This window comes from Zonotrichia albicollis, unplaced genomic scaffold (assembly GCF_047830755.1).
Source record: "Zonotrichia albicollis isolate bZonAlb1 unplaced genomic scaffold, bZonAlb1.hap1 Scaffold_83, whole genome shotgun sequence".
NCBI classification, from domain to species: domain Eukaryota; kingdom Metazoa; phylum Chordata; class Aves; order Passeriformes; family Passerellidae; genus Zonotrichia; species Zonotrichia albicollis.
Genome location: NW_027428460.1, coordinates 91,582 through 116,850, shown reverse-complemented (window position 1 = coordinate 116,850; position 25,269 = coordinate 91,582). Strand labels below are relative to the sequence as shown.

At 41.1% G+C, this 25,269-nt stretch overlaps 2 protein-coding genes across 12 annotated transcripts in view; one reads left to right on the top strand and one right to left on the bottom strand.

Moving 5' to 3' along the window:
• Positions 1-709: 709 nt before the first annotated feature.
• The window catches only part of LOC141728093 (chromosome-associated kinesin KIF4-like), a 34,739-nt gene continuing 10,179 nt past the window's right edge, over positions 710-25,269 (bottom strand). For 8 of the 11 annotated variants that reach the window (XM_074534426.1, XM_074534427.1, XM_074534419.1 and 5 more), the window contains one exon: positions 24,148-24,877. In XM_074534426.1, coding sequence (XP_074390527.1) covers positions 24,632-24,877 — 246 coding nt within the window. In that variant the 3' untranslated portion in view covers positions 24,148-24,631. Of the gene's footprint in view, positions 1,595-2,461; positions 2,529-2,911; positions 2,977-22,865; positions 24,117-24,143; positions 24,878-25,269 lie in introns of those variants that run through there. The other 3 variants (XM_074534430.1, XM_074534429.1, XM_074534428.1) reach the window with 3 other exon arrangements.
• Positions 18,531-21,917, top strand: LOC141728091 (transcription initiation factor TFIID subunit 9-like). The gene is given in 7 exon segments (XM_074534412.1): positions 18,531-18,613; positions 18,705-19,110; positions 19,332-19,399; positions 19,401-19,443; positions 20,085-20,166; positions 20,738-20,851; positions 21,256-21,917. Coding segments are annotated over 7 exon segments (945 nt in total). The 3' UTR covers positions 21,405-21,917.

Below are 25,269 nucleotides of genomic sequence, written 5' to 3'. Positions count from 1 at the left end.
CATCACTGGCTGGAAAATGATGGAGACAGGATACTGAGGTAGTAAGAGTGCTGGCCTTTGGCAGCATTACAAGCAAAATGACAGCTGAAAGAACTTTGAAAAGTTTATCTTTTGCTGCTTATAATTCATACCGGAATACACAAACAGCCAAACCCTAGCAAAACACTAGTAGGAAAGTCTTAGAATAATACGTTGTTCCCAAGCAGACAACTACAATTTTTATGGTGTGGCAGAGACAATTCCACTACTCTTAGACAAACTGCTGAATACTCAGAGAAAGCTTGTCATAAAGAGAGACAAATCACTGCTAATATTTAAACACGTCCTAGCCCTTGTATAAAATACAACAAAATCAACTCTAAGTGTCCCAGTATCAGTTCAATAAAGTTATTTTTTTTCTTTCCATTCAATTCTTTCCATGTCCACATGGAACTGAGCTTCCAAGCTCAGTCTTACTCACAATACAACATCTGCTTTTTATACACTTCTATACCTATAATTGGCATGTTTTCCAGTTCCTAATCTTTTCTTGAAGTAGAGGTTAACCTTCCTTAGAAGCTTAGCTTTTATTATTGGAAGATTGCCTTTTATTCCTGTTTAATTTTGTTCAAGAAAGTTCTTTTGCATTTCACAAAAGTGTTTTATTAAACTGCTTTGGAAATCAAGTGATGATGCTCAGATCATACTACATTTTAACTACAGAAAAACCTTCTTTCTTTTTTTTTTCTGAAAAAAGCTCAATTGTTTTTGCCCTTTAGACAGCAGTTTTCAAAATGTCAAAAATTGTTGCTATCCTGTCCTGATTTTATCTGGGATATGGTGAATTTTCTTCCTAGGAGCTGCTGTAATCTGTAATAGAGTGTCTTGGATTTAGAATGAGAATAAAGTTGATGACACACTGATGTTTTTAGCTGATGCTAAGTAGTGCTTACACTAAGTCAAAGCCTTTTCTGCTTCTCCCATGGCCCCACCAGCCAGTGGGTTGAGGGGAACAAGAAGCTGGGAAAGGACACAGAGGGGACAGCCGGCCACAACTGGCCAAAAGGATATCCCACGCCATGGGATTTTTGGCTCAGTGTATAAACTATGAGGAATGCTGGCTAAGAGGGGCACTGCTGGGGAACTGGCTGGGCATCAGTTGACAGGCAATAAGGAATTGCATTGTGCATCACTTGTTTTCTATATTCTATTATTATTATCATCATCATCATCATCATCATCATCATTATTACAGCCTCTTCTTTTTCACTCCTATTAAATTGTCTTTATCTCAAAACAAGAATTTTACTCTTTTTCCTCAGATTCTCTCCCTCGTCCCACCAAGGCTGTATGGTGATTAGCTCTCTGCTGGGTTAAACTATGACAATTGATTATTGCTACAGAAGCACAGAAGAGATGATACACATGTGTCTAGGTAAAGCCTTATTGACTTTTATAAACATAAACAGATGCAGCAGTACAAGCATTTGTGGTTCTTTTCCCTAAATTTAGAATGAATGTAATAAGTGTAAGAAATTCATAAATGTCGGGGTTCTTTTAGTAAGCAGACTATTGCTCTCCTTTGTGGATCCCAGGCAAATTCACATCAACCATTCTGAAATTGAATAACACAGGACAAGATATTAGTTTAAATTCAAGCCAGAGCTAAATTCATATAACTTGTTCTGAAATTTTTGAGTGTTAGCTTGAAAAATAAATTCTCACATTTTGTTTCATGTTGGTGACCCTGGTTGTCAGATTTAGTGAGTGATTAGCAGTAGAGAGTATAAAAAGAGCACAGGAGTACAAAGGAAGGTGAAGACATGTTACCTGATTAAGCCCCCAAACATTGTAGAGCCAGGCTGTCATCAAACAGCCAGACTGGATAACCAGGCTGACTGAGAGGAAAATACTGTCGCAGACATTTCTTCATAGAAATCCTTTCTTTGGGATTTCTCCTTCTTCTGGGAAGCAAAGGGCCCCAGAAGAAGAATGTAAACAATTGTTATCAGCTGTTGTGAAATGTAGCAGGTGTCCCTGTGATTGGCTCATCTTCCTTGTGTACCATTAAAGGCCAATCACAGGAGCAGCTCAGGGACAGATTCCCTTGGCAAAGAACTTTGTTATTCATTCCTTCTATTCTATTCTTGGCATAGCTGCTCTCTGCAACCTCTCGTCTTATTCTTTTTAGTATAGTTATAATGTATGATATATCTTATCTCAATAAATCAGCCTTCTGATCAAGAAACAAGATTCTCGTCCTTCTCTCACCACAGTGACCGTCTAAGGTCGCTGTAATAAAATACCATTAATGTAAGGCAAAAAAAAAACCCCAAAAAACCCAAACAAAAAATAAAAAACTGATGTAGAAATAGCTGACTGGTAAATTCACACCTGGTATCTCGACTTCTTTGTGTTGGGGGACAAGGACAAAAAATCATTCTGATTACCTGGTAGAATACAAGAAAATCATTCTGATTACCTGGTAGAATATAGAGATGAGGCTGGAGTTCACAAGGCACAAGTTCACAGATTTCTATTCTCTTTCCCTACAGGTAAAAACATTAACAAGATATTGGGGTTCTGAAAGATTTTTCTCTAAGAGTGCACAACCTGCTCTAACAATCAATATAAACTCAGGCTTGCTACACATTTGAACCTGAGACGTGCTTTGGCATTGGAAGATAGCCAGCCAATTTAGGAGTATACAGCACAGGAATTATGAAAAATAATTTTTAATAGGAAAAAGTTCATTTGTGGAGTAAATGCAATGTAGACAAGCAAAATGCAAGCATCTTACTTTCCTCTTTCTATGCCAGTAGGTGCTATACAGCACACCAGGAAGCAGGGAGCCACAATGCTGAGGGGAGGTAAGAAATAAATACAACCAAAATTACAATGTTGTGCTTCTGACCAACAACCCTCTTCTTACCACCGGAAAGCAGAAGTGGTCTCAAACTCCACTGGAACTAAATCACATGAGATCCATTATTCCATCTGAAACACAAAGCATGTGTTAGCTCTAAAGAATTCCTATGAAATCTGAACTATATAATTCATTCTATATGGGCTCCTTCCCTGGGGATTTTATTTCATTAACGAAAAACAAAATTCTTGTTTTAAAAGAATACACTGTTCAGCACTTCCACTTGAAAAATGCCTTGATCTTAAAGAAAGCAGCCTCATCAGTTTAACTACTATTTGTTGATTACTTGCCATTAAAATGGGCGAAAAAATATGGCTTTGTAAGAGGCAATTTAACCTTTCAATTGAAATACACTTTCTTGTCACTCCCTCAACTTGGTCTTTCTATTCCAATCCCTTTTAGATATTTATTATTCACCTCCTTTCTGCTTTTCTCTGAAAGCTCTTACCAAGGCACCGTCTGAAGGAAAACAAAGCCTGGTTTCATCCCAGGTACATGAGGGGACTGTGACAAATGGTCCCATTGCCTCACTCTGTGTCTCATCACAGCCATCAGAAAGGAAGACTGTCACAGCAGCTTATGAACTGAAGAGGGGACATTAGCATCACATTTTGTGCCTTGTTTCTCCTGTAGACCAATTGCCCTGATGGAAAACACTTCCATCAGAGACAAGTAGCTCAGTACTCTGCTGCTTTTGCAGCCGCAGCTTTAAATGTCATTGAGCAGATAAATCCATCAGGTGTAGGGAAAAAAGCAGAGGATGATCACTTCAAGTCTTCATTCTATGGTTAAATTAAATTCAAGCCCTCTTCCCATTCACTCCTTCTCCCATCCTTATGTGAGACTTGCTTTCTGAACTGTCTCACCTTTGAATTCTAGACAGGAAAAAAGGCTTATTTTTCAAAATTTGGTGCTTGACCTCATACAATATTCAAACTACCTTTCATTCACCTTTTCAAAGGAGAATGCACACTGTAAAGAACACACCAGACATTATTTGTCGCTTCCACACATTAGTGCACTGTGGCTGACTGCAAATAAGTCAGGCTGGTTTGTTTCTAGAGCAAATGGAAATATGGGAGGTGGTGGGAAGAGGGATGGGGAGAGAGGGGAAGGGCCAGGGGCATTTAATAGCTCCCTAAAAGAGCAGGGAACATTTGAAAACAGTTGGAAAATACAGCTGGCTCAATCCTTCCTCAGCATATTTTGGCTAAGGATGCATCACCTGGGGCCATGAACTACTGTGTTTTAAGAAGACACCAGAGAAGATGCATTCAGTCTTGCAGTAGGTCTGCAAATGCAACTGGGCAATTGCCAGTACAGAGCAGGAACACAAGAGGAAATAACAGCATAGAATTCTCAGTCTCATCTTATCTACTGCTCCAGGGACAGCCACGGCAGAATGGGAAAAGTTGCTCAGCTCCACTTCAAGAGCCTCAACACAACCTATCTTGTCCAGAGCACTGGTTAAGACAGCACATCACATATGGCCAAAAAGGGCAAAAGAATGGAAGCTGGTGCCCAGCCTAATGGAGGTCTGTGGCTTTAGCTAGAACCAGCAAAAAACTTTAATCCAACACCCTGGCTACCACCAGGGTAGTTCTGCTGCAGACAGTTCTGCTGTTGAAAGATTTACAGCTGTTAACAGCACACAAGTGTACAATATGTTGGAAAGTGTTATTGAGGGAACATCTGAGAAGGGGTTTCAAAAATGAGACATATGCACATTTAGCCTAATGTGCTTTAGCAGCAAGTGTCAGAAAATGTCAAGAAGGTTACTGAATATTGCAGATCATCCTATTGCTATAGACATAACCATGCTGAGGTGCTCATATCAATGGTTTCAGAATTGCCTCCTCAGCTGGAACAGGAAGGCAGACCTGATCACGCAGTGATTTGAACATCCTTTGCCTGATGTGCTTCCAAAGGAGCCTGACCTTGATAGGCAGGGAACTGCAGGCAACTAAGACATCAGAGAAATTGCTGGCAGTAACAGGAGGCTAAAAACTTGGGTAGGGAGGATCATCCTGAAGCAACCAGACTTTAGAGCTCCAGTTTCAGAGGCAGCTGTTAGACCTGTGTGAAATCCATGCCTGTGAAATGGGGATACCATCTTTTTATCTTTCTACTTAGAGCACACAACCTCATTAAAGTGGGAACAAGCACACATTAGTTAACTACAACTGGAGTCACACAAGGTGTGTGTTTGTCACTACTAATGGCTCGTTCTCTGGCATCAGTCTTTGCTGTGACTTCCAGACCCCAGTAAAATGTACTCTCAAGAGTAAACTGAGAAATGTCCCTTCCCCAAATGACTGCACTGTGTTAGGGAAGGGAAAACCCCAAACCATCTTAGGCTGTCAAGGATTTAAAACTCAATTAATAACTCATAATAACTACTGAATTTATATCTTCATCATGCAAGGGTGGTGCAACAATTTATGGACTAGGATGAATTGGATTTTTCAGGTAGGTTTTTGTTTTGCTCTGAGGAAGGCCTGAGACCTTGCAGTTTGCTCTGGGGTGCAGGATTAGTCTCACATGCTGATTTTGAATTCCATTTCCAGCTTTCTGGCTGTTGCTACATGTGGCTATGAGAAATGCTTTCTTGAGGTTAATGCCTACAGCCTAGACCATTCAATTCCTATTAATGCAACTTTCACTGCTTCAGGACTTAGGGGATGAAAAGGATCTTGTTATTGTTTTAATTTTGCCCCTAGTATCAGCACGTATTTCCACACTTATAACAAGAACAAAATAACAGCAAGAAAATTAAGACGTGCTCCAAAGGGACAACTGTTTGGCCGTAATTTATAAATGCAAGTTGTATCATCACTCTAACTGGAAATCTAAATTATATGAGGTAGTCACCAAACATGGCTCTTATTATGCAGGAATAGCTAACCTTTTCAAAAACAGAGGCACTGTCCAGTATCTTATTAATGGTGTTCTGATGCTGGTGTCCTGCTATCCATGCCTGAGCATGAAAAATGACTACTCACATTAGAATTCACAGCACTTAAATACAGAGGAAGTTTAGCATGGCTGTACCAGGGTCAGGTGCTTAAATAAGTCAGATTTCTTATCAGAGTTTGCATGGGAGGAAAATGTGGTAGCAAATTTTGAGCTACTGATTTTATTTGCAGCATGACTACATGGACCTCTGGACAAAGCAGTTTTGTGGAATCCAGATTGGTAACACTAGGCTGAAGGGAAGATCAGCCTGAAATAACTTGGAGATCACCAGTTTCCTCTTGGGAGCATTAATTTAGATGAAGCAGATATGCAGTGGCTACGCTAACAATGAAAATTATTAGAGAGAGTGATTCATTTCCTCTTTTTCCTTTTTAGGACCATCTGGCAGTGTCAATTCGAGACCAGAAGTAAAAAACGCAGTTTTGTTCAGCCTGACAAAAGCTGGCTAACGTGTTTAGAGAAAGGTGCTTCATTGCTTTACAACCATTACTTACCTAGGATGTTTTCCAAAGGCTTATGTATAAAAGAAAAATGTTAGTTTACCAGGCAGTGATCCCTTTCCAATACCAAATAAAAAAAAGGGGAAAAGGGGTTATTGCATGAGCTGAGCCACTCCCCACCCAGATATCACGGCTTGCCATAGCAGTTCTCTGGAAGTTCACAGGGAGCCAGTGACTTTCCCATTTAAGCAGTTACAAGCTTTCATTCATTCACTCATTCATTCACTCATTTCTGTTTCAAGGCACTTACAAAGAAAGGACTAGCCCTAGAGACTTTCCTTACTAGGAAGAAAGAAGAGAATATGCTTTTTCCCCTCATTCATTGTTCACAAGACTGATTTGGACTAGCTGTTGAATCTTAAACCTGTAAATTTTTAAACTATTGCCTTCTTGCAAAGGTCTCCATTTCCTACAGTGCACGCCTTGAAATAATACCCAATATGACACACACTACCATCCCAGGAGGAAGAATATGCTTTGCCCTTGCCTAGCTTTCTGAAGAGAGGATGCTGCTTGCAGCAGCCCTGAAGCACTAAACCAGCAGCAAGAACCCCAGAAAACACACAAACACACAAGGTTCTTCACACCTCTGTGTAGGTGTTAGATACACAAAGGAACGCATTAATGCTAGTGGAATACATGTTATCTTTCAATTATTTCAACTGTCAGGATCTTTAGGGAGGTTTTAATAAAAGTTTCAAAGCATCTCAAAAAAATCACTAGATTTAATTTTCCACCATATCCAAACTGCAAAGGTCCTTAAAACAGTTCTAAACTTTGCAAACAACTACAACTTGGTTCTAACAAAATACTCAGGATGTTAAATGACAGATGTACTTTACCTATTTCATCATTTACAAAGCAAAGCACTTAAAGCCCAAGCAGTGAATATTAAAAGCCACAATACATTTTATGTTGCCTACATAACAAACATCCATTATTCTTCTATTACTCACATTTACATAAAAAGAATGCATTTTTCATCATTACAGGATAACCTTTACTCTGACCTGTAGATTTTCTCTGTGTATTTCTTGAACTAGTTTCAGTTTCTAAATATTTTATATTAGGTGTTACATGGGAAATACTGTCATTCATTAACTTTCTGAACTGACAATTTTAATTCATTTTCCAGAGGATAGCATTGAACATACAGTTTCATAAAGTGTACAACAGTGTTTATGAAAAAATTATGCATATCTATTTGCATTTGGGAATGATTAAATATTATTAATGTGTAGATACATCTTCTAAGTTTGTATTGGGATTAGAGCTGAAGGTTAGTTTTGAAAATAAGCTTTTAACCCTTCAAAAACTGACTCTGCATTTGAGCTATAAGTCAAATGCAAAGGAATCCTACTGTTCCTTCCAGTCTTCCACTGGATCAGGTACCTGTATAGTCAAACACAAAGGCTCCTTTCTCCCAGGCATTCTTACATTGTGCTTACAGCTGCTGCTCAGAGCAGACCCACAGCACACAATATGTGGATCAGGATTAACACTGATCCTACTAGATTAAATTAGTTTCTTAGTAAGCACAGGAAAGTAGGGTCAAAAGGGATCTCCTTGGTCATCTTTCTTCCTGCTTACAGCAGTGTAAAATATTTGCACCTTGATTACATCATGCAGAGGCTATAAAGCTAATGATGTTGTTAAGTATTCATCAATTTAACTCTCATTGCTTGCGTTGCCTAAGTACTTCAACATACTAATAGAATTTGGCTATTCCACTGCTTCTGATACAGATTGCATGACATGAAAAACTTGCCCACAAATCAACATCCATCTTTTACTTATTCTTAATTGTGCTAATGAGATAAAAAGAACCCACTAAGTTAAATATGCAAAATGTTTAGAGGATGACAGCCACACTATCCATTCTAATTCTTGGAAATGAATGCAGATCCACACAACTCCCAAATTTAAATTCATCTGTAGTTTTGGTTAGTCAAACTCTAGATCCTGACTCTGTTGAGACAGCACCTGATCTCCCAACGTTTACCAGTCTTATTTCAACACAGTGCTTACAGTAGTGCAGTACTTTTAATAATGTGTGGTTTCTGGCAGTAAATTTCTTTTCTGGCATTTTTTTCATGTAAGTCTGTCCATACTGAAGCCATAGCTCCCTTCTTTATTCTCATTTGTCTTTGCTCGCTGATGAGAATTCTGAATGGAAGAGAGGAAGTTGAAGGGAAAATTAGGAAAAAAAAAATCAGTTAAGGGACAGCAAAAATGCTCTGAATGAAAGGTGTAAAAAGATGCAAGTCAATACAAGAGAAACCTATCAATTTCCTTATTGTGACTGTATTAGAAAACTGTGGCTTCTGCTTGCCAAGAGCATGAAATCAGTAATTCTTTCCTTTATCATTATAGATTATGGTGACATGACTTAGGTATGGTAAGAGGAGAGATCTAATTACCAACTGATGAGTCATGCTATACAATTTTAGTTGTAATCAGTCATGTTCTAAACAGAATTCCACTTGCATGCTGTGGATGGAAAGACACGATCATTTATTTTTCAAACTGGCAGTGTCATCTGATATATTACAAAAAAGCAAAAAAAAAGAAATAGCTGTCTAAAAAATATTTACACAGCATGAAAAATACCTACATTTCTACAGGTATCATAACCCCAGATTTCAGGGGTTGGTCATCGCCATTGGTCAGTCCACCATTTCCTACATGAGCCCACAATGCCTTTTCCCATTATGTCCCTTCACATTTTGTACTGAATTTAATGTGCAATTCTATTGCCAGGTCTTTCAGTCTTGCAAAATCCTTCAGTTTTTCCTTGTTCTGACAAAACTTTGTATCTTCACCACCGCTCATCCCTTTTTCTGTCTTCTGAGAATACGATGATTGCTGCAACGTGCAACAGGCAGCCATGCAAAACTCTTTTTTCTGTTGACTTTCATTCCCATTTTTAACTGATTATTTATCCATGATAATTTATCTTATCCATTGCCAGCCTGGTTTTATAACAAACCTTTGCCAAAAGCCCCTTAGAATTAAGTAGGCTTTACTAATAAATTCATTTTATGTGTGCTGTAGTCCCTTCAAAGGAGGCCAAGAATCTTATAAAGCTGAACTTTAAAGGAGTCATGATGACTCTTCTCAAGTAGGTCATGTATTTCCATGTTTGCATTCATAATTTATAGTTTTCACTAATTAGCCTGTGAAAATGATCAAGCTTAGAGGCCCCCTACACTGCTGTAAAGAGTGGTAATATTTGTCAGTCTTCTGGTACCAAAGAAATTTAAGCCTTCTCAGTAGTGTTACTGAATCCATTAACTCACCTGCAATCACCTTTCATGGGAAATACCAGTTGATTCTAGTCTTCAGTTTGTTACTGATCACTTGCTGTATTTTTCCTTTACCTTTTCCTATGACTGCTTCAAACTTCATTCAGTCCTCTGATCATTGTTCCCCTGAACCTTCCATACAGGGTTCTGACATTTGATTCAAACTTCGGCTCTATGAAATCATCAAATGAAAGATGTTCCAAAGAAAACAGGCCACTATTGAAAACGTGACATTTAAATACTGTAAGTAGATCATGCAGCGGACATGGGCACCTCATCTGTTTGCTGTAAGAATTGTGCTAACTCTGATAAATACTGAGTGGCATTTATCACCCAAACCTACCAGCAGATAGAAGCAGAACAGCCCCAAACACCTTGAGGCCTCTGCATAACGCAGCATTTGTTTAAAGACCTTACCTGTGAACTAAGGGTCCTTGGATTTTGACCTTGGTAATGCTGGGTCATACACTGGAGCTCTTACGGAGCAAAGCAACTGGATTTGTCAAGTAAACTCAGCCACAAGTAGAGAGAAATTCACCTTCAGGGCCTGGAGGAACAGACTGGAGGCAAGAGCCTCTGTCAAACCAATCCCAGCTCTGAGCAGAAGCACAAACATCGACAGCCCTGTTTGGCTGAATCCTGCAAATGGGGATGCTGGCCTCCCTCAGAGCCTACAAAGAGAATATGCTGGGCTCAGTGCCTAACTTCTACATTATTATTAGGAGAGATAGATTCTAACTTCTGTGATTCAGATTCTCCTTCATAAAACATGGGGACCAGAGTCCTGCCCTATACCTCGGGGGGAAAAACACATTAAATATTTTAAAATGTTCCAATATAGCTCCTGGAATGGAGCTCTCAAAATTCATGCCTTACAGGGAATTCAGAGAATTCAGAGCAATTAGTTTTGTTAATTGCTGTGTTTTGTAATTCCGTGAACATTTCAGGAATTTTCTTGTCCAGCTCTGTTGAAGAATTTTTTAAATTATCTAAGTCAGCTTAGACAAGGACCCTGCTCTAAAATCTAGGCTGAAAATGCTACGAAAATTACAGTGTTTGGGTACTTTGGCATTTTAGACCAATTTGACATCAGATGTTCATAAAGAGAATGTGTGTGACAAAATGGAATGTAATGAAAGTTTTTCCAATATTGGAGAAGTTTAAGACTTAGTTGGAGACTCAGGCGGATTTTTATTTTATCATATAAATTTGATCTCCCATAATAAATATGAAGTTATTATAGAGTTTATAAAATAGGTATTATTATTTACTTAATGGCCCACAACAACTTCCACAGAGAACTGTGTTTTGGTCTACTGGGTCATTACAGATAGCATGAACAGACAGTAAATCTGTGTCCTACATATCCCAGTAACATTTTGTTCAAAACATTTTAGTGAATGGGATCAAATCTGTTCAAAACATTTATTTTATTTTTAAAAGACAAACCAGCATGAGGCACATCACAGACTATTTGCTAGCAAGTGCTTGAAAAAGACATGGTGCAAATTGTACAAATGTGCTTTTACACATGCACTGTTGAAAAAAGCAGATATGTCACAAAAGATAGAGGAAGAAATAAGCCTGTCTCTGAGAACTTACACTGTAAACCCTCATATCTCAAAGATATCCCCTGCTAGTTTCATACACAGTAGTGTTTACAAGTAATGAATAATCTCTCTGGATTTTGATTATTACAAGATATTAAGTCCCAGCCCTGAAGACTACACATAACCTTCCTCCCATGAATTGCCCATTGCCTTCACAGAAATTGTTTGCACATGTACTACTTTATCTTGCATGATTTCAGACTAGTTTTGGGAGGCAGAGAAATCCTTTAGCAAATGAGAATAAGAACATTGAGCAGAAAGGCTGTAGTAATCTGTAATCATGAAGCATCACTTCTAGACAAGGTGTAAAATTTTAAGATCTCTTAGACTCTTTAAAATAAAAATGAACATTACTGATGCCCTCTTAGGATCCAGAAATTGGCTGAAAAAAGCCTTTATTTTCCCTTTGAACATCACAATAAAATAAATAATTCTTCCAGCTGCTATCCCATATTGTCAAAAGTGGACAGCCTAAACTAGAAGCTGTTTGCTAAAGTAAGCCATAAAGAAGACAGTGAGATCTTGAATTCTAATGCCAAGAATGGCACCCCTCAGTCACTGATTTAAATTCCAAAACCTCAATTACTACATCCAGATGAGATCCACAACAACAACTCACAACAGAAGCATGCCAACAAAGCACCAGATAGAAAGATAGGGGGGAGGGAATATATTTTAAAAAAAGTCAGTAAACAGTGGTAGGCAAAAAAGAGGGCAACATTTTGACTTGATTAGGCTTAGATCCAGGAGAGCAGAGATTTAGCACTTGGCCTAAGGTTGCTACTGATTTCCTCAGAACAGCTCTCCAACAAACACTACTGAAGAGCAAATCAGTTTAGAGGCATCTAACCAATCTCTTCCTACCAAAGGTTGAAAAGGGGGTGATTCTAAGCCAGCTGCTGCTTGGGAGTAGAGAAATTCTAGGGCAACAGGCACACTATTAATAACAGAAATTGTAACAGAGGGGTGTGGAAATTGCAGGCTGATATATAAATATAAAGGCCAAGGCTTTAGCTCCGAGAGCTGCATGCAGTGTGGGCTGGCACTATCTACCTTTGCTCTTGGCCTCCTGGCTGGCACAAGGTCCATCTTCCACTATGGCTTTCTGCAGAGTTCCCACTCTGGTGTAAGGCATTTCACACGGAGGCACCCCAGCATGCAGATTTTGGAAGAAGAAGAGGGTGTACCAACTTCAAAATCTGCACTTGAAGTTACTGCTGAGAGGCTGATGAAGTCTTGTGCAGAATACTTCCATTTTATGTCTAACAAAGCAAGCACCATGCTTTTACTAATCAGTTATATGGCTCACAAAGCTCTACAACTTGCATAGAAAACAGTATTAACCACTTCTTAATCTTACTCTATTTTCGGTATTGTTTACCATATGCTTTGAGATCATATCATATTTTAATTGGGTCAAAGTATTTACAAACAGGATTTAGGTAAGAAGGGAGAAAAAAGAGATGAAACAAGATTTTGGTGCAATTACCAAGTTCAAAACACCAGATTTTAGCCTTTCTTCTCTTTGAAAATTAGGAAATTAGAACGCATCAAGCTTTCATATTAGAAGTGGAGAGAGACAGAGTAGAAAGTACCTTCTCTGCATTCTTTTACACAGAATAATAGATAACAGCCTGAGGTGTTAGAGTGCCTATTTTCTCCATACTTTACCAAAATCCCACTTGCATTGTCTTCTACACTTCTGGCCAAGAGCTATGACTACTGTTTATTTTCCTGGGCAACTGAGATGACTTTTACACTGCTTGGCCTGCTGGTGCTCAAAATAAACTGAGTAACCCCATCACAGACACTTAGCACAGTATGATAACGAGGAGATGATTAATTTACAGAAATTTATTTATGCAACAGGTTTTGTCCTTGGTTTTATCTAAGAATGCTTCATGGCTAGATTTCATGCTTCTGAAATGTGATTATTATTCAGAATTTGTTGTGTATAAAAGCAGCTGCATAATTTGTAGGTTGGTAACTATTGACGATGATGTTTGTCTTGAAAGAGTGCTCTTCGGTAAAACTGATTATTCAAGTATGCTATGGATTGGATGCCTGAAATCTAATAAATACCAAAAGATAAAAGTCTTCCATTGGTTCTGCATAGATGAGTGGGATTCTGGGCAACAGGCAGATCTACAGAATTCTAGAGAAGAGTCCCAGTAAGGGCAATGTTATACTTTACTAAATTCTGGGCTCTCTACTGGAAGATTAATGCAAAGATCCAATCCATCAACACATGTTGCAGGCCTTTTCTGTTTGTAACCAGAAAAATAAAATTTAATTTTACTATCACATCCACAAATAAATATCTGCATGTGTTGTGACACATTTGTGACATGGACATTTGCTGCTGTGAAGGGTGATCCATCCAGATCCTGGTCTGATATTACTGTGGTTAAGCTGCAGCTGGGATTCCCCCACAGTCTCAGCTGTGGAGCACATCTCTGTACACTCTCCTCGTTACCTTTCTAGAGACAGTTTTCAAACCTGACATTTTTGGACCAATAAAGTTCTGGGACGTGTGATGAACACGTGTCCCCCACGTGCCAGTCCTTCCCTCACCTGTCAGGCATCAGAGGGTCCAGGTTTCTGTGAAAGGCTTGTCCCTGCTCTAACAGTGACACAAGGAGGACAGCAGGATGACTGACCTTGTCTCTGTTTTCTGTAGCTCTTTCCAATGTTATTACTGGATTAGCAGCTGTCCCCAGGCCCCGCACATCTCTGCTGGAACAGCTATTTTTAAGTACCTCTGAAAACATCTCCCCTTTCTTCCTAAATTAACTATAGGCAAAGCAAAATAGCGGTTTTACATACCCATAACAAATAAGAAGCCTAGAAACTACTGAAGAATATTCTTTTTCATTTTATTAAATCAAGCTTGTCCCTTTCAAGATTCCTGATACCCATTCTTTAGGTTTCCCTTCCTAGGCAAAAAACTGTTACAGCATTTATATAACAGGAAGACAAATATTTGTTAGACATGTAGTTAATCACTCAAATTCATTACTTCAGTCTCTCCCAAAAATTTTTAAGCAATGATCCTCTTTTTTTTGTTCTGCAAGTTTTGATCTAGGATTATTTTGAACTAACATCTGTTCTCTCCTCATGAGAAAAAGTGATAACAAATACAATTTCACAGTTGTCCATAAAGGTAAACTCTGTGCTCACTGCCTGAACACGTGCAACTTCTAAAATTTTGTCAGAACAAGAAGTAAATAAATTTCATATCTAAAAAATATCCTTGCTTTGCTTTGCTCTGTGTTAATGTTTCGTAGAAGGAAGATGTCAGATGATCATCACATAGTCTATGTAGCAATTACATCCTATCTTTGTGAATGTTTGAATTCTTTTTAATTTGCTCTAAACATTTCATCTTTGCACAGATTTTACATTGCAAAAATGCAGAAAACAAAGAAAAAATAATGGAATAGGAGATTATAGGAATTAGAAAAAAAAAAAAGGAAAAAATATGCAGGACTATTGCACATTGGAGCAGGTTATAGCTATCAAAACCTTTCCTTTTTGAAAACTGCGTCCAAAGAGTGCAGATACACATGGATTACTTTCATAGCCATCATGTTGCCAGAAAAGCACCTAAAGGAGGAAAGCTCTGTGGCAGAGATGGAATGCCATGCAAAAAGGTGTTGTAGAAGCACTGGCATGAAAAAGAGCACTGCGTATGGAAACAAATGGTCACGTTATGCATGATTAGAAGGATTGTCCTCTGGCTCAGGCACTAGGCTGGGATCAGAAGATCTTGGTTGGGTTTCCCGTTTTGCATTAATCCTTGTCTGCCCTCGACCTAGGAAATCTGTCAGTTCAATCCAGCCTTTCTATCAGAGAGGGATAGTGGAACACTGTTTCATCTGTTTTGACTCCAGCCTTGCAGAAGTAGGAGCTGCCTCTTACTGTGTGGTTGAACAATGGCTTTAGTGCACTTGAGCTTCTCCTCTGGGATTTTTAAGCTCTAGTAATGAGGATAACATTAATTTAGCAGATAGGGGTTTTTTATTGCAGCCAAAACACACACGCACACACAAAAACCCCAAAGCCAAACAAACAAAAATAAAAGAGAACATCAACACTCAACACTTCCTTTTTCAAACGGCTTCAAGTTTTGCATTTCTCATATTAAATAAAAAAAGATGAAAAACAAAACTAGATATTTCTAGTAGAGGCAATAGCATCATGGACAGCACTGTTCGGCCTGAAGAAGAGACTGAGGGGTGGCTTTGTTTGGGCTCATCTGCCCTAAGGAGGGCAGCAAGGGCAAGTTCTGATCTCCCCTCTCTGGTGACCAGCAGAGCACACAAGGAGAAGCATTGAAGGTGCATCAGCGGATGTACCTTCCCTGAGAGGGAATCTGGTCACTGGAATGGCCTCCCAGGGAAGAGGCCGCGGCACCAAGCCTGTCAGAGCTCAGGGAGGGTCTGGATGATGCTCTTTGTCACACAGTTTAGTTTTAGGTAATTCTGTGAGGAACAGCGTTGTACTTGATGATCCTAATGGTTCCCTCCTAACTCAACATATTCTGTGAGTCTATGATGCTATCTATGATCTACAGTTTCTTTAAAGTTTTGTATAATCCAATAGTTCACTTCTTCATGCTACTCAATTATATCTATTAATTACATTCACCTTATTAATAAGAAGAGTTAAATTATTTCCAGGCCCATGTAGGAAGTGAGTCATTTGTCTCAGCAAATGAACCATTAGATTAGATAGAAGGATCAATGTTTCACAATATTGATACAAAACCAAGATTAAATCTTTTGGACAAAATTATTCTGGTTTTAGAAGTTCCTACTGAGCAGAAAGTCTCTGTAGAGATGGGAGGGCTGAGAAATGACTGATTATGATCTGGAATTAAAGGATATTACAGACAACACTGTATTATCAGACTATCTTTCCACATGAAGATTTTCACAGAACAGAATGTAAAAACAGATGAGTAACTCCCAACAATACATTAGAAATTGTGATCTAGGTAAATTTTTTTGAAATTCTGTACCTGTTAATGATAGACAAGGAGAGACAGAAGGAGATGCAAGGAATGAGGAAGGCCAAATGGTTATTGCAAAGTAGAAAGAGCTTTATATAATACTGACTCAGAAGAAAACAGGACGATGTTATTTTTTCAGAGATCCTACAGAACATCTAATTTTGTTACTTTCATTTAATTTCTTAGGGAGGGAAGGAAAAAAAGCACATCGAAATGTTAGAAATAAAAAGAAAACCTAACTTAAATGTATTGTCATAGATTGTCCCTTACAGTTCAATTGTCAGCACACAATAATCTTATTTCCATGAACAAGATGCTAGGCAGAAACAATTACATAATACATGTAGGTTTTAGTCAAAATTCCAAGAGTACAGTGAAGACAGACACAGACAGCAGTTTCTGCTTCAATCAAAATTAGTGGTAAGAGAACTGGCTTGAGGCTATTTGGCCATGGAAATGGTAGAAAAAGTGTTCTCTTTCTCATCTGGTCCAGTGAGCAGAATATCTTCTAGAGAGACTGGGAACAAGCGGTGAATTGCCAACTGGAAACACTGGTCTAGCAAATGCATTTGATGACATTACAGTGTGACTCATCAATTACACTTATGCCTCATCTTTTTAGTTATATTCATGTAGACTGAAGAGTCTATAACACACAGACTACCAGGAGGACCAGATGCTTCCTTCTATTAGTCCACACACAAAAAAATTTAACTGAATCTATTTGAACTGCATGTGTGTATTTTCTTCCTGTCTTAGGACAACATTCTTCAATTACCATGAAGGATGGAAGAGCTTTTAATATGAGAAGTTGTCAGCTGGATGAAGCTTAGAAGACACCTCTTTATCAAAACCCGACTTTTAAAGAAAATTTCAAGTATGGTTACAAATCTCAAGAGAGAGTTTCATAAAGGAATTGTCTTATTCCAAAGTACTATGACTGCAGCTGTCTGCAGTTCTGAAATACCAACTAGTGGAACTTGACTCTTTTCGATGCAAATGCCTGAACACAGCTCATATTTCTTGGGTTATACACTACTTTTGCACTGACATGCTCTGGATGAGAATTAGAAATATTGCAACTGATTATGGTGCTCATGCTTTTACTTTTTCAGAAATATACCAGGAACATTTACCAGTGTTTAGAAGAGCCTCTGCACAGATCTGAAGAAAAATCACCTGAATGTTTCACTATTTTAGCTTGCCTCTTTTATTTTAACCTGTCACTGTATTGTATAAAAATTCAAATCTCACGTGATAAATTTTGCTTTAAAATATTTCTATTACCTTCAATAACAGTGATAACAATTTGTTTTTCCAGTAGCAGATATCCATCAGGTACTTTGTTTAGATAGATACATACATCAAATAACTGTTATATTAAAGAACTAAGCCATCTGTTAGTGGCTGACAACACAACAGAACCATAATCCATAATAAAAAATCCTGCAAAAAATGACAGATTTGAATCTGCAATGCAAGCACAAGGTATAAATAAAAGTGCAGCAGAATAAAACAGAGCCACAAGTTCACTAAAATCACAGTCCTTGTCTGAACAGAATAACAGCAAAACCTTGGCTCTAAATGTAGGTCTGTCCCTAAACTTCAGATGGTGGAGGGCTGGAGATCCCCAGCCAGCCTCTGGAAAGGTATATGACACAAAGTGGAGCGTTGCTCTCCCTTAGCGATTCCCAGGCTCCAGTACACACCAGATAACTTTCTGGTTTTGAAGGACATAATTTTCCATTGATTAAAATTAATCAGAAAAATATTTAAAACATCATTTCATAAAATTATGTATTTTTGACTCTAAATATTTTTTCCCCCAAAAATGCTGAACAATCTCAAAACGATTAAATACTTTTCATGGAAGGTAAAAAGAGAACAGTGTGACACACTGAAAATGCAGTCTTATAAATAACAATGATTCAAACGGTGACAAAGGAATATTTCCAAGTGAGCAGCCTTCCCTTTCAGCAGTATTTCCACGATGGATAAAGCTTTTCAGGAAAAAACTGTAATTAACCAGCTTTACTTCTTAATAAGGCAATAAAAGAGGTTTCACAAAGACGCCCAAGAAAGCGCAGACAAATTCACTAACAGGCAGGGAATTCCTCGCACATTAAAATGTGTGCATTAGCATTCATGCAGGGGCTCTCATCTGAGGCTTTGAAGAAGAACCTTTCAACATCTAAAGTACAGGGCATATATTCTTTTACAATGCAGATGCTGGAGTTCGCCTACAGTAAGCGGGGCCGGACGGGAGTGCGCGGGGAAGGTTTGTGCGGAGCAGGGAGCGCTCTGTGAGTCCGTGTTTCTGCGGGGGCTGCCCTGCCAGGCCCGGTGGCCGCAGAGCTCTTTTCCAGCTCTAATTCTGTGACTCTTTAATCACAGAATCATAAACCCAGCATGGTTTGGGCAGGGGCACCTTTCTCTGTCCCGGGTTGCTCCAAACTGCGTCCAGCCTGGCATTGGACACTTCCAGGGATGCAGAGGCAGCCACAGGGCCTGGCAGGGAAGAATTCCTTCCCGTTATCCCGTTATCCCGTCAGCGCTGCCCTCGGGCCCTCTGAGCAGTACCCGCAGAGGTTTCAGTGCCAGCCAGGCGAGAGCAGGATGGGGCTGGGGAGTGTTTCATCAAATCCAGAGCCCATTTACCCCAGGATACGTCACCACCATCCTGGAGGACGCCAAGATCTACTGGAGCCATGCCAAGAGGTCGAGCATGGACGCGGACAACGTGCGGCTGGCGATGCAGTGCCTCACTGACCAGTCCTTCACATCGCCCGCGCCCGGCGACGTGAGTGCTGCCACCGCGGCTGGGGACACGGGGATGGCACAGGACACGGGGGTGGCACAGGAACATGGGGCTGGGCAGGGACTCGGGGATGAGGCCAGGACACAGGCATGTGGCTGGGACATGGGGATGTGACCAGGACATGGGGATGAGGCTGGGACACCTGGATGTCACCGGGACACGGGGATGTGCCCAGACCCGGGGCTGTGGCCGTGTCTCTGCAGTTCCTGCTGGACATTGCTCACCAGAAGAACCGGACGCCGCTGCCGCTGATCAAGCCATACTCAGGTCCGCCTGACTGCCCCCAGCTACCGCCTGAAATCCCTGCAGAAGAGGGTGAGGATGGCTCAGGGATCGGGGATGAACCCCCGGGGGTTGGGAGGGGTTTTAAATTGCAGTTTTCCACAGCTCTGAAAGGTGGGAGTGAATATTGGCCTGTGCATGTCAGCTCGGAGGTCTCCAGGCTGGATTCGCAATTTGTTGTTGGTTGATTTTAAATGGAAATTTTGAAATGCGGGAAATTTTAACATATGGGAAAATTTAAGGTATGGGAGTATTGTAGTGTTAAAGAAATACTGCAGAATCCCAGGATCACTGAGGCTGGAAAAGCCCTCCAGGATCACCAAATCCAGTCTGTGCTAGGGCACTGAGTTCCACATCCAGTCATTCCCTGGACACCTCCAGGGGTGAGGACTCCACCACCTCCCTGGGCAGCCCCTTCCAGTGCCTGCCCATCCTTTCCCTGAAGAAATTCCTCCTCATGTCCAAGAGGAACTGTCAGGTTTAATGTCAGGTTGTCAGAGGCACAAGTCAGACTTTGCTGTAGATATTAAAGAGTATTTTTGACTTCCACATCAGTTGTTTCTACTTCAGGGGGAAAATATTTCCTTTTCTGGGAAGCCCTGAATGCCTCACTGTGGGGGGACTTCTCTTTTATTTCCAGGCCATTCCCTGATTCTCTGGTTCTCTCCCCACAGGTCTCCTCCACAGCAGGCAGGATCACCGTCCATCGCCTGAGCATGGGCGCCATGAGCAGCAGGCCCAGCACTCCCACTTTGGGTAGGAAACAGCTCCACAGGGGATTTCCCACCTTCCTTTTAGGAAGGAAAAATAAAGAGAAATGATTTAAAACATTTTCCAGTCCCTGAGGGACTGTCAGGGACTGCCTAACCTTATATTGTTTGGCAGCATCAGAAAGTTAATTTCGTAAATTTATCTTGATTATTAAAATAACATTTAAATGTAAATGCATTACAGATATTCCGTATTTGTGATAAATTCTTTATTTAAGGGACTATTCAAGAACTTCACTAAAATTTAGGGTTATTTTCCTCAGTGTCAGTGTGATGCTGAAGTAAATAGCACTGGGAAATATCCATTTTTAAAAGGATCTTAACATTTACAGCTATGTCCTATGTGTTTATAGTCTGGAGTTCTGTAGGGCTGGGGTAAATGTAGGAAAATGAGCAAATGTGCAGCTCTGCCTGGAAATCTGATCCTTATACCTGGTGTCCTTGTGTTCCTGTGCATTCCCACTGTGCCTAATAAGAGATTCCACTTGGGAGGGAGTTGTAGGAGTGTTTATGGATTTATTCTGATTCCTTTTTGGGGGGGTTTGTGTGGAACCCAGGTACCCCCTCAGCGCAGGCCATGTCGGTGTCAGCCAAGGTGGGAGCGCTGGCGTTGCTGGCGGGGCAGCGCTTCACTTTCCAGATCCCATCCTCACAGCCCGCTGGGAAATCAGGTACTCCTGGGGTTCCTGGGGCTGGAACAGGGAGAACCACAGAGCCACAGCCTGCTTGGGCTGCGAGGGAGAGGTTCATCCAGTCCCAGCCCCTGCCATGGACAGACACCTTCCATGCTGGCCTGGAACACTTCACAGCTCCTTGGCCAAGCTGATGGGGAAATTTCTCCCCCTCTCCCTCATTCCAAAAAGTTCCAGTGTTAATTTCCATTCCCAGCACAGCAGTGGCAGCCAGAACATGGCCATCCTGGGCAGCTGCCTCCTACCCTGGCTCCTGTTTCCCTCTCCCCCTTGTGTTCTCACCCCTCCCTGCAACATTTCCCCATCTTCCCTCTTGGGATGAGCCTGGAATAATGCAAGGATTGCTCCAAGCTTTCAGTGTTGCCTTTCCGTGATTCCCACAGCCACTCCCACGGTGCAGAACATCCTGATCAGCCCATCCCTGATCGGCCCCAAGAACATCCTCATCACCACCAACACGGTCCTGCCCAGTGCCGCCGACCCCAACCCGCTCAAGAGGAAGCACGAGGACGACGATGACGACGCCTTGTGAGCCCTTCCATGGCATCCAGGGAGCCTTTCCATGGGATTCATGGAGCTTTTCCTGTGGGATTCAGGGAGCCCTTCCCATGGGATTCACACAGACTCCAGGGGGTGGGAATGGGCAGGAAGGCCCCATTTGGGCCTTGGGAGTGTGGAAGTAAAGTGCAGACTGTTTGCAGCCTTGTCTTGGTGTCTTGTGCACCTGGGGGAGGGGGCAGGGGTTTTCCTATGTATTTATTTTCTATTTTTAAATGTATTTTTATATAAATTAATATATAATTTATAGTTACACCTATATACATACCTATGTTTTTATATATGTTTCATATATATGTGTTATATATTTATCATATACACACACATGTAATTGCCTTGTACACTAAAACTCTCCCACTCACTTTTTAACATATATACATTTGTCTATACACATAGATATTTATATATGAATGCACATATGTGTGTGCACACATACATAAAATATATAGAATATAGTGTATAGAGAGAATACACAGTAGGTAATTATGCATACACAGAAACACTTCATATATAAATTGTATTTTATGTATTAGGTGCACATTCTAAAATAAACAATGACATAATCCTATGCTATATAATGTAAAATATATAATGAAATATTTTATACAATATATATTTTATAATATATACTATTATATACTATTATATATTATTACATAATATTATGGGGACAATCTTATATTAGGGCCTAAGCCCTCAGAACTTTCAAGTTCATTTAAATCACTTGGAAATATTTTACAGCTCTCCAGGCCTTCATAGACTTGGAAAGCAGGGAGAGTGAGGGGGATTTTGGGAAGGAATTCTTCCCTGTGAGTAGTAAAGCCCCAGCAGAGAATGTCCAGAGAAGCTGGGTCTGTCCCATTCCTGGAAGTGTCCAAGGCCAGCTTGGACAGAGCTTGGAGGAGCCTGGGATGGTAGAAGTGGATGATCCGTAAGGCTCCTTCCAGCCCAACCATCCTGGGAGTTCCTAAATTGGCAAAGCCCTCATCCAACAGGTAAATAAAGAGGATTGTCACGTCAGGGAAGATGTTCAAAAAGAAAAGCAGCATTCAACTATTTTGTCAGGAGAAGACAGGAAGGACTGTGCTGCAGAGAATGGAGAAGAGCCCCAGCAGCGAGGCAAGAACAACGCTGCAGCGATGATTACAACAACTGGTGCCCATGACCAGAGGTTGGAACAAGATGATCTTGATGTTCCTTTCAAACCATTTTATTACAAATCTAGTGAAAATTTGTTTCCATAACTAAGACATTTCTCAAATTAAGCCAAGTACAATATTTCTCATTGTTGGAACCCAGGACATTCCTTTGGCTGCCCTGGAGGATTTGAGACCCTGTCAGGAACATATTTTACCTGCTGTGATGTACCACTTGGTTAGACCAAAGGAGATACTGTGGCAAACTCCTGGGGTTCTTCTAGGCACAGTTTCCAAAGCTTTTGCACATGCCTGCAGTCTTTATTCATGCTGAATTACATAAGCTCCCTTTTTTTCCTTCTTTCTCTATTCATGCACTCAGAAGAATGTTAAAAAATTAAGTTTCTGTAAACACAGTGTTATCTTAATAAGTTCAAATATTATTAGACTTCAAATAACATGCATGCACCTAATCAGTGGTATGACAGTAAGAATCTGTTTAAACTTTGCATTTTTCTTTTCTTTACAGGCTGATCCCCTAATTCCGGACTCCCTGAGTGGTGATGTTCCTCCAGTCCCTTTTGCTACTTCCACAAACACTGCTGTGGATGCTGTTGTGCCAAAATATAGCCAAAAAGACATTGATGCAGCTATTGAACTGGTGAAGAGAGAGGTATGGTGTTGTAATCTTCGCTGCAGTGTTTATACAATTACAATACGCATACAGTCCCAGCTCTCAGGCTGCCACAGCTCTCGGCTGTCTTAGATACAACCATAGAATATATACATATCCCTATACAGTCCCAGCTCTCTGGCTGCCACAGCTCTCGGCTGTCCTATCTTCTACCACTTGTTGTTGTAACATTTCTAGTGTCCCAGCTTTCTGGCTGATACTCCAATGTCCCAGCTCTCTGGCTGCCACAGCTCTCGGCTGTATGGGGGATTCCATACCTTCTTTTGATGTTTGGCTGTGTGTTCTTCCTCATACGGGGCACCAAGTGCCAGGCCAACCTCAAGAGTTGTTTTTTTCACTCAAGTCAGAAAAAAGACAATTTTTTTACAAAATATCAAGATGCAGCAGGAAGAGACAGCAGTTGGAATAGTGGGCTCCCATATAAGGGAAGTGGTTCAGTTGAGGTGAAATGAGATGTGCCAGGTCAGCGAGGTCACTTTGAACATGGACAGAGAGGATTTTATCCTGCAAACTCTTCACCTTCACTTCCCCTCTCTCCTTGCTGAAGGTGCTGCAGGAAAACGTGGCAAGCTCGTGGCATCATTTCAGTGTGGGAACTGAGGAATTCAGCACACTCTCAGCTTCCACACGAGCTGCCTGGAGCTGTGCAGAGTTTTCCAGCAGCAGCTTCTCCTCTGGGGTGACCTCCCTGCAAGACCCCTCACTCAGCAGCTCTGCTCTCCCCTGGGAATACCTTGGTGGTTGGTGTGATCAATACAGGCTGGAAGAAGCTCTCTTCTGCTTTCACCTCCATGGGGTCTTCCAACTTCAAGGACCCCTCCAAGTCCCTTTTGTGCTCCTCACATGTTGTGGTTTCCTGAGGGACAGCAGAGGGTGAAACTCTTGCAGAGCATCCATCCCTTCCCTTCCCACCACAGCCCCCTGCTCTCCAGCTGGTAAGTTTTCCACAGTACAGGATGCTGCAGCTGAGACTAGGCCTCCATAAAATAGGCAACAATTAGAGCACTATGGGATGTCCCTGCTCCACATCTCTGAGATCCAAGAGCAAAATTCGCACTTGGAACAGCTAAAACATCAGCTTCTCATGGACCTTCCTGCTGCTACAACCCCCTCCCCCACAACATCCCTTCCATTCTTAAAAAGAAATCTGGGAATGAGTCAGGGTTTTGTGTCATCTGAAGCCATAGACAAAACTTAAATTTACTTAGTCCAAAAGGAAAAATGGAACTTTTTATCCTCAGATTTGTGGATGAGAAGTGGGAACACAATAATCTTTGCTGTGAATCTCGTAAATTCTGTCCTGAAAGGCAGAGTCTGGTCCTGCAGTGGAAAATTTTCCTCAGTTACCAGAGAGGCACTAATTAGTGACATTCACAGAGTTTCAGCAAAGTGCACCTGCTCTGCCTGGACAAACTGGGGAATTATCCCTATCTCCAGCTTTGCTCCTGCCCAAATGCAGGCCCTGCAGCCCCTGTGCCCGCCAGAGGCAGCAGCACTCGCCAGGCCCTGCTCCCTGTTCCTGCACATGGCTGTGGAGCAGCTGCAGCCGCCGGTGCACCCCAACTTCTGCCTCCTGCAGCCACAGTGCCTGTTCCCACAGCGGCCCTTGCAGGAGCACTGTGAGGGAGAGAAGGGGAATCCAATGGCCAGGATGCTCCTGGAAGGCTCCAGGTCCTGCTAGCTGTGGCATCTCAAGGACAGGGACACCCCCAAGCTGCCACTTGTTGCATTTCGCTGCCATTTCACTGCATTTTGCTACATCCCAGAATAACTGTCCTCCTAATACCCAGAATAAAATCCTTCCACCTACAGATCCATCTTCAAGATCTACAGGATAAGTACCTTCAGCTACTCAGTGCCTGACTGGAGGTTATGCCAAAGGATCCCAGTTTCTGTGCCACACTTCCACAAAAAGAGGGAGTCCCCATCCCAAAAGCCTCAGGAATTTTTTGAGCCACAGGCTAAAGCTCCAGACTGACACATACAGATGGAAGCTGAGGCTCTGTCAG